General features: G+C 39.8%; 1 protein-coding gene across 3 annotated transcripts; it reads right to left on the reverse strand.

Moving 5' to 3' along the window:
- Positions 1 to 318: 318 nt before the first annotated feature.
- Positions 319 to 7585, reverse strand: LOC115786593 (cationic amino acid transporter 2). 3 transcript variants are annotated; one of them, XM_030738806.1, is made up of 12 exons: positions 7512 to 7585; positions 5455 to 5871; positions 4900 to 5055; positions 4578 to 4737; positions 4302 to 4438; positions 3548 to 3770; positions 2890 to 3026; positions 1885 to 1987; positions 1674 to 1807; positions 1378 to 1544; positions 1192 to 1300; positions 319 to 1109 (listed from the first exon to the last, which is right to left on the reverse strand). In XM_030738806.1, exons 1-12 carry the CDS (start codon positions 7516 to 7518, stop codon positions 979 to 981), a joined length of 1881 nt encoding a protein of 626 aa, XP_030594666.1. In that variant the 5' UTR covers positions 7519 to 7585; the 3' UTR covers positions 319 to 978. The 3 variants fall into 3 exon arrangements, with proteins under 3 accessions (XP_030594666.1, XP_030594668.1, XP_030594669.1); XM_030738808.1 differs by having other exon boundaries at positions 5455 to 5828; positions 7512 to 7580; XM_030738809.1 differs by having other exon boundaries at positions 5455 to 5825; positions 7512 to 7578.
- Between the last annotated feature and the right edge of the window lie 1354 nt (positions 7586 to 8939).

The following is an 8939-nucleotide window of genomic DNA, read 5'->3' on the forward strand; positions in this document are numbered from 1 at the left end:
AGCCCTCTTGTGAATGCATTTAAGAAGTAATCCCTGTGAAATGGCACATTACTTAAAATACATGCTAATCAAATTTATAACATGCTGTATGCAGTGGAAACAATGTAAACCTTTCTGTGTGAGTGACTAGCTAAGCTGTGATTTTGTACATGAGACAGATAAGCTTCTTTGAAAGGTCCTTTTGTTCTCAGTGAACTCTAAATAGCGATCCATCTCTGCTTCTTTGTCCAAGACTACAGGGGGAAGTGACCTATAGTAGTCCTTTATTATTACCTTCTTTATCGACACAGCCTGCAACAAAGCAACTCCAGATTGTTGTCTTTTAAAACTTTACAATTTCACTTTAATTACCGCTTACATCGACAGTCATTTAACAGTCATTTAATCAACAATCATGAACAGTTTCCACATTTACACGCAGAAGATGAAATCCCACGAAAGATTTTCTGTATCGATATTGTAAAATATAACTTCTTCATTTGAATTCTACATGTTAAAAACAAAAACAAACTTATTAAATATTATGAAAATAACACAAAACTGAAATAAACATATTTACATTTTGCACCAGATAAGAAAAGTGTAAAGATGTTGTTTCAGTATTATAAAATGCTAATTATCTACAGAATCTTTTTTCTTTTGAAGAGCAAAGAGGCTCACTAATACAGCAAGATACACAGATAAATATAGTTAATAACAATGTGAAAATTTGTGATAAGTGAAGATCTTCAAGGTCCAAATATATTTTAGGGAGCGTTTCATTTTGGAATATTTAGATGCAAAACAAATTCCATTAAGATACAATAAACTGTCCGTGTAGAGTAAAAGTTAACAAGTTATCTGTCTGTTTGCTTTGCGCCGTCAGAGACTGAAGACTGCAGAAAAGCAGCAGCACCTGGCAAATGTCAAGCAGTGGTTGTAAGTTCAAAGCAGTTGCTCACTGTAACATCTCAGTCCATCATCTCACTCCACCTGAGCTCAGAATTTCTCTTCTTTAAGGATATCCTTGTCTGTTTTGCTGCTGACTGTTTCAATCTCTGTGTGGTCGGTCCTGAGTCGCTTCCTCTGAACACTGTTACGCACTCCGTAGATAAAGTAGATAACTAACCCTGCAGAGAGAAGAGTCGGGGTCACAACATTTCAACAACCAGCTCGATTAAGGCTCTCAAACAAAATATATGGTCATCATACCTATTAACATCCAGATAGCATATCGTATCCATGTGTCACCCCCTAACTGCACCATTAGGTAGACATTGATGAAAGTACTCAGCAAAGGCAGAGCAGGGAGCAAAGGTACCTGAGGAAAGAGAAAATGTCGAGATGTGAGATTTTTCGAATTGATGCCAACTAGAAACCGCTTGAATGACTTCTTACCATAAATGATGCCTTCGTGGGATTCTGTGGATGTCTCCAGATGAGCAACATGTTTACCACCAGTATCAATGCAAAGATGCAGACAAGCACAATGCTCCAAGCTTCCATGTTGGTCAGAGCTTCTATTGCTTGGGTCAGAGTGATACACAGTGCAATCACAGATGCAACTGGGGGGAATAGAGATTAGAGAAAAATTACGGTCAAGAGAGACAGTCATGAACCTGTTGCTGGTTGAGAAAAGTACTACAGAAACATCAGTAAAGCCACAATTGTCCCAGTATTATTTCCTTCCTTACTGGAAACTATGGTCAAGATTGTGACTGTTCGTGCAGTGGAAGAGTTGGGTGTTGATGGGGGCTTCAAGAAGCTAAACTTTGTCCTTGATTCTGGGATCTTGAGGTCTGTGTCTTCAGATGAACTCGCCTGGTACCTACAATGAAAAGAAAAAATTAAGTTGATTGTATAACACTGAGTATATAGCTCCAGTGTGTAAACAAATAAGTGTACCTCAGTATTAGGATGCATACAGCCACGAGTGTGTAAGCAAACAGAGTACCAATGGACATCATTTCCACCAAGGCTTCTAGGTCAAATAGTAGAGCCATGATGGCTAAAGAGAGATAGAAAAAAAAATTTAATGTAAAGTTACTTCTAGTGCATACATTTCAACATCTGTAGGTACCACAGAACCTCATAAGCAGCTGTGGGCAAAAGAACTGGGCTACCTACAGGAAACCATGGAAACCCATGCCTGGCACGAAGCTCCTGGCACACAGTTTTTGTGCTGATGTTAATGCCAGAGGAGATTTAGAACTTTGCTTTTACTGAGTCAGCAGAGCGTTGGTGACTTATATGACACATCAACAACCCCACTCTGTAACTTTATGTGGTTTTTCACTTTATGGCAGAGTTGCTATGGGGACCCTTACTGGATGCACGCCCAGGATTCGAACCCCCAACTTCTTGTTCCAAAGACAGCAATGTTACCACTACACTTTCCACACTGCTACGTTGCTTGCCAATCTCTCCAGTGTGTTCTGGGTCTGTCCCGGGGGCCTCTTACTGGTAGGACATGCCCAAACCACATCTAGTGGCTCCTTCCTCACCCTATCTGTAAGGGAGAGGCCAGCCACTCTTTGGAAGAAGCTCATTTCCACCGCTTATATCCGTGATCTCATTCTTTCGGTAACCACTCAAAGCATAGGTGAGGGTAGGGACGTAGATTGACTGATAAAACAAGAGCTTCATTTTTATGCTCAGCTCTCCCTTCACCACATCACTAATCCATCTGCCAATCTCCCGCTCCCATGTCTTCTTACTGGTGACCAGGACCACGAGATACTTATCTCCTTCACTTGGGGCAGCAATTTTTATTATATTTTTAAGTATATAACATCTGCAAATATTCCTAAACTGTCAAAACAGTTTACAGCCATACCAACCCATTTTTTTTTCATACCAAAAAAAGTTTTTTTTTAATGGTATTTTTCTCTATATAGTGTATAACTGTACCTGCCACAACTCCCGATGATATGGTAGCTATTGCTGGACTGCCTTTGGCGGTCACTTTGGTCAAAGGTTGGAAAAGAAGACCATCTCTCGCCATGGCAAACAATACTCGAGGCATTGGGAACATGGAACCCAGCAGGCTGGAAAGACAAACATCAAAATGAACCGAGACCGTGCAGCTCCTGCTTAATTTATAATCTGAATGAGCCATTATTTTACACATCAGTTTGTTGGTTTTGGTTTTTTTTTAAAAAGCTGATTTGCAGACATTTAGTTAACAGTTGTGTCTAATATTTCTTTAATTTGCCAAACTTTTGTGTCCAAGCCCATGATGTTGTCTGTTAACTGTTACTTAGGTGAGTTATTCCAAACTAAATTACATGTTATTCTTGTTTAAGTAACCTTCTGAGTTGGCTACTGTTTAGTAGCTACTTTTTCACTTTTGTACTTGTGCCTTTTGGCTCGGTCCCTGGCATGTAAAAAATTAATTTTTGGAATTCTTTCATGCTTGAGAAGTTGCCCAAACTGATTATTCAGCATCAAATATTGCTGGCAGAAAGTCTACAGGCCTATCAGCTCTTAGAAGCTGTACTTATACAGAGTAGGAATCTGAGTTTTAAACATCACATGATCCGTACATATACTACCTGTACTGTCATACCTAGTTGACAGGGCACACAGGGATCCAACAGCCACAACGTATTTGGCAGGACCCCAGCCAACGTGGTCAAAGGCCACTGGCAGTGGGCTCTTTTCACTGAGCTGGTAGTAGGGCATCATGAGGGTAAGAGCAGCAGACACAGCAAAGTAGGCCAGGAAACATATAAGCAACGAGACCACAATGCTTATAGGGACTGACTTCTTGGGGTTCTTCACCTCCTCTCCTACAAGAGAAGACACCAAGAAATCAGTGACTCCTAATCTCCTGCAGTGGTTTGACAATCAATTAAGAAAATAGCATTGTCATACAAACATGATGAAACCTGTAATAATAAAATAAATTCCATGTTGGAAAATTAGAAGTTTTGAAAATTTAAGCTAAAAGAGCGACTGAGGTTAAAACAGTGGATTGTTGTGGCACCTTTAAAAAATACCTGCTCTATTAAATCAATGGGCGTACTCAGTGATACTGAGATAACATTTTCTGTGTGCTTTATTAATTAATCTAATTATATTATAGTGGCTCCATGGTGTAATGTTTTACACATGCACCTAACAAGTGAAATATCCCTAGTTTGATCCTGGGAGGAGACACACATCCCTATGGGGTTACATCCAGAAAGGAATAAAAAAAAAAAAAAAGCTGCCAAATCAAACACGGAAAGCTACCCACTGTGGCACTGTGGGTTTAACCCCTTGTGAATAAGGGAGCAGCGGAGAGCAGCTTTTATCACACTGACAAATTGCCTTCTTACCTGTTGTAGCAATGCAGTCAAATCCAACAAAAGCATAGAAGCATGTTGCAGCTCCAGCCAGGGTCCCACCAAAGCCATAAGGGAAAAATCCACCCACTCCAAACATGCTTGTTACATTAGCAGTGTCAGTCACATTTCTACAGTGGGGAGAGAGCATTACCTTGTGGTTATTTACAGTTAGATTACCAGGAGAGCCATAATACTGTAATTATGTAAGGCATGATTTTTCACACTTTTTGACTCTCTGGCTTTACTCGAGTGTGTTTATTCGCTTACATGGTAGTGGCATTTATCACAGCCTCTTCGCTGATTTGCCAGTTGGAGATGTCTCCCTTGATGAAGCCAGAAATCGTAACAAACAACAGCACCAGGATGTTGACTGCTGTGAAGATCTTGTTGATCTGTGTTGACTCTTTTACTCCAAATGCCAGCAGACCTTCGTGGAAAACATGGTTGCTTTATATATATATATATATATATATATATATATATATATATATATATATATATATATATATATATATATATATATATATATATATATATATATTCCTTACTGTTTTGTAGTCACCATTTACCACTGGTTTTGCTGTTTTACCTGACAATAGCAGGACGAGAGCTGCTGCAAAGACATCTGGGTAAGGTGCTAAGCCAGGGAGGCCCATGGCTGCATTCTCTTCAAAGTATTTTGATATGACTCCCCCAATAAGGTCATCAAATGTCCCGCTCCATGCCAGTGCAACACTGGATGTCCCTGAGCAGATAGTAAAAGATGTAATAAACTAATCAAATAATCACAATTTCCTGCAGCCATAAACAAAAAATGACTTCTTAACCACTTTATAACTCAGTATTTTGGACCACAGTCCTGGTTTATGGGGTTATTAAAATTACTGTGGCAATAGCTATGAAACAGAGAAGTGGAAAAGCAGCAGTTAAGAATATGCTGCTACACCAGGTAAAAGGTTAGAGAGCAGTGTTAAAGAGTGTCTTGATGGTAGTTGATCATTTATGAGCATCATTGTGTGGTGAAAAGATTAACTTAAGCTTATACATTTTCTGCATCCATTTTACATATACAGGGAAGAGGAAAATCAATACATTATCATAAAAAGGATGTAAAGGTCATTGACTAATATACATAATAACTTACCTATGACATAAGAGAGTAGCAGATTCCAGCCAGTGACGAAAGCAAGGAGCTCTCCCACTGTCACGTAGCTGTAAAGGTATGCCGAGCCTGTTTTTGGAACCCGGGCACCAAACTCTGCATAGCATAGCCCAGCAAACACAGAGGCCACGGCAGCGATGAAGAACGAGATGATGATGCTGGGTCCTGCACTGTCTCTGGCCACCTCTCCAGAGAGGACATAGACACCAGCCCCCAAGGTGCTGCCCACACCGAGGGCTACCAAATCCAGAGTGCCTAGGCATCGATTAAAGGTGGACTGCTCCCCCTCGGGCTCGAGGGGCTTCCTCCGGGACAGGCTCACCAGAAAGGACTTCAATAAATCACACGGCATACTTCTGTGGGTTTGGATCAGGATGGAAGATGAGCGAACAAGAGGGGCTGAATGAGTGAGTAAGTGGGGGCAACAGTGAGGGGTGTTTTTCAGGAAGTAAGGGCATATCAGTGAATAATTGCCAGGTTAGCCCCACAGAAAATTTCTGAGTCATTATTTTCAAAGTCTAGTAATATTTTTCTTTGCATAAAAAGAGAACTGAACACTTCTATATTCACACCGGAGGCACCAAAGAACAATCGCAAATTATTAAGTCTTAGAAAATCATTTTTTAAAAGCTTAATAGCCTTCACATGACAGTTGACATGCTCCACTAACATTTCAAAGAACTGAGACTAAGGAAAACATATTCACTCACCTCTTCGGTGTAATTTTGTACCTCGCAGGTGTTCTTAGAAGAGAGACCGAATCGGATGTGTCATTCCCCCAAATTACATATGTCCTTCATAGATATACCGCTTTATCATTCTGCTGATATGATAATGCTGATACCTGAGATTTTAATGCCACCCACAGAACAGAAATCCACGCCCCGGCTTTGGGATTGCACTTTAAGCCTTCATTTACCGCACAATTACTTCTTTGAATGTTTCCGAAGAAGTCATTAAAAAAAAAGCTTTATGCAGCAGTTCATGTCAGATTTATTACAGTCTTTTGGGTTAACTGTGTGCTGCTTTTGATTAACCACTGTTAAAAAACACATAAAATCACATTTAAGGCATAGTGAGAAACAAAAAAAAGATATATGGTAGCTTTCTCTTATATTTAACTTCATATAAAGGCAGTTAAACAAGGACAGCATTACTTGTATATTTTCTTATTTTTAAATGTTCGTACAGATTTTTATTTTCTACCTTTTCTTGTGTGTGACTCATTTAAGTTGGAGCTGTGGCTGTGACCATATTTTTGACTATAAGTTTGCATTTCAGCCAAAAGAAACCTTTTTTTTTTTAAAGTATGTTCTAAACAAAAGGAACAGTAAGAAACACTTTTTTAATCCTTAATGTCCGGGATCTGTGAATCAAACAATAACTGTTTCTTCTCAAAGGGTCTTCATGTTTCTGCGCTGCTTACAGGCTGCATTGCAGGCTTAAAACAAGCCTGTGATCTTATCACTACAGCTATGTTGGAGTTTTCCTGCTTGCAGTGCAGCAGCAGTATCTCCATCTCTACATGGAGGTGTGAGCCTGCCGCTCTAATGGCCCCGCGAGTTCATGAGACAGGGAGGACAAAGCAGCTTTTATTACTTATGCAGGCAGAAGGCAGCACACTTTGAGAGGCAGCATTTACCTTCTCATCTCCAATCAGGGGATTTGAGCTCTCCTAATCCCTTATGGCATCTACCTTTGCAGGCATGAGGTGAGTGGGGAGGAAGCCTGTGTGGACGGTCAAAGTACTTTTGACTAAACTTAAGCATTTGTATCTGCAGATCTTACTCGCTGAGATAGCATATCAAGGCCCACGGGGTAATGCTTAACTAAAAAAGACCTGCACTAAACATGGTATGTTTAGCCAGAAGTCTCATTATCACCACAGTTTAGGAGTTAATATTAGTCATGTTGTTTTTCGCTGCCTACTGTGCATTTAAAGAAACACTCATTAAAACAAACAGATTCTGATTAAAGACGAGGTCAGGGATTTGAATCTGACTTGATATTTTTATGCAGCAGACACACAATTTCTTTACCTTGCATTCAGCCCCACGAGGAATAACTGGTGACTTCAAAAGTGCAGTGAAACAAAAATATCCGTGATGCTGACTTTGGGTGAAAGAAGCATGACTTTTACAGCGATATATACAAGACTGGCCTGCGTGACCCTCCCACTCAGTGGAATTACTTACAAAGTAGCCTTTCTCACTCCCGACCAGTTTGGATCATAATGTGCTCATTATTGCATGGAAGGCACAGGGTGAGAACTGTGAACAGCAAATCCTATTCAGAATGTGAAAAATGCTTTTGTGCTCACTTGATTTGTTGTTGTGTTTTTACATGATTTTGTTCCATACTTTCAGATATACAATCTGCAATGAGTGCATACATTTTAGGGGAATTAACCATTTCTGAGGATTACTGACATTTGGGAATATGTGGAAAAATCTATATAATTACATTCCTATAACTGTAGTAGCTACAAAAAAAGCTTCCAGATTCCTCTATTATTTTCCTCTTTTTCTGTCATATAAATATTGTGTTACAACTGAATAATGCGTTTACATTTACATAATCCGTGTGAGCTAAAATCTCAGGCTTCAGACTGTTCCAAATGCTCTGTTTCCAACTGTTTTTTCTGCTCTTGGATCTGTATGATCTATATGGTCATCTCAGGCATACAGCTCTTGATGTGGGCACAGAAACCCCATCTACTTGCTGTTTAAGTCCTCTGTTTGCAAGGGACAGCCAATCAGACTAGAGCTGAGGGAGGGCCCATGGGATTTTCTGGTTTTTAAGGGGGCAGCAGCATTCTTGACTTTGAGACCACTGGCCTAAGGGAAGCATGTATAGCATAAATAGAATTTGTCCTAGCACAGAACCCTGTGGAACTCCATAATTAACCTTAGTGTGTGAAGAAGACTCCCCCTTTACATGAACAAATTGGAGTTTATTAGATAAATATGATTCAAACCACTGTAACACAGTACCTTTAATGCCTACGTCATGCTCTAATCTCTGTAATAAAATGTTATGGTCAACAGTATCAAAAGCTGCACTGAGGTCCAACAGGACAAGAACAGAGAGGAGTCCACTGTCAGAGGCCATAAGAAGATCATTTGTAACCTTCACTAATGCTGTTTCTGTACTGTGATGAATTCTGAATCCTGACTGAAACTCTTCAAATAAACCGTTCCTCTGCAGATGATCAATTAGCTGTTTTACAACAACTCTTTCAAGAATTTCTGAGCCAAAGGAAAGGTTGGATATTGGCCTCTAATTAGCTAAGACATCTGGGTCAAGTGATCAAGCTTTTTACAGTAAGTTATGGTCAAATTACTACCACCTTAAAAGTCTGTGGTACGTAGCCAATTAATAATGACAGAAGAAGCATTAATTAATAGTAGGACTTCTTTGAGCAGTCTAGTAGGAATGGGGTCTAATAGACATGTTGCTGGTTTGGA

This window comes from Archocentrus centrarchus, chromosome 10 (genome assembly GCF_007364275.1).
Source record: "Archocentrus centrarchus isolate MPI-CPG fArcCen1 chromosome 10, fArcCen1, whole genome shotgun sequence".
NCBI classification, from domain to species: Eukaryota; Metazoa; Chordata; class Actinopteri; order Cichliformes; family Cichlidae; genus Archocentrus; species Archocentrus centrarchus.

What these genes read in the sequence shown, in the direction of transcription:
- LOC115786593 (XM_030738806.1), bottom strand. An exon ending in ATCATCGGGAGTTGTGGCAG is followed by an intron (nt 1,988 to 2,889) that starts GTACAGTTATAC and finishes ATCTCTCTTTAG; the next exon opens with CCATCATGGCTCTACTATTT. An exon ending in GTATGCATCCTAATACTGAG is followed by an intron (nt 1,808 to 1,884) that starts GTACACTTATTT and finishes TTTTCATTGTAG; the next exon opens with GTACCAGGCGAGTTCATCTG.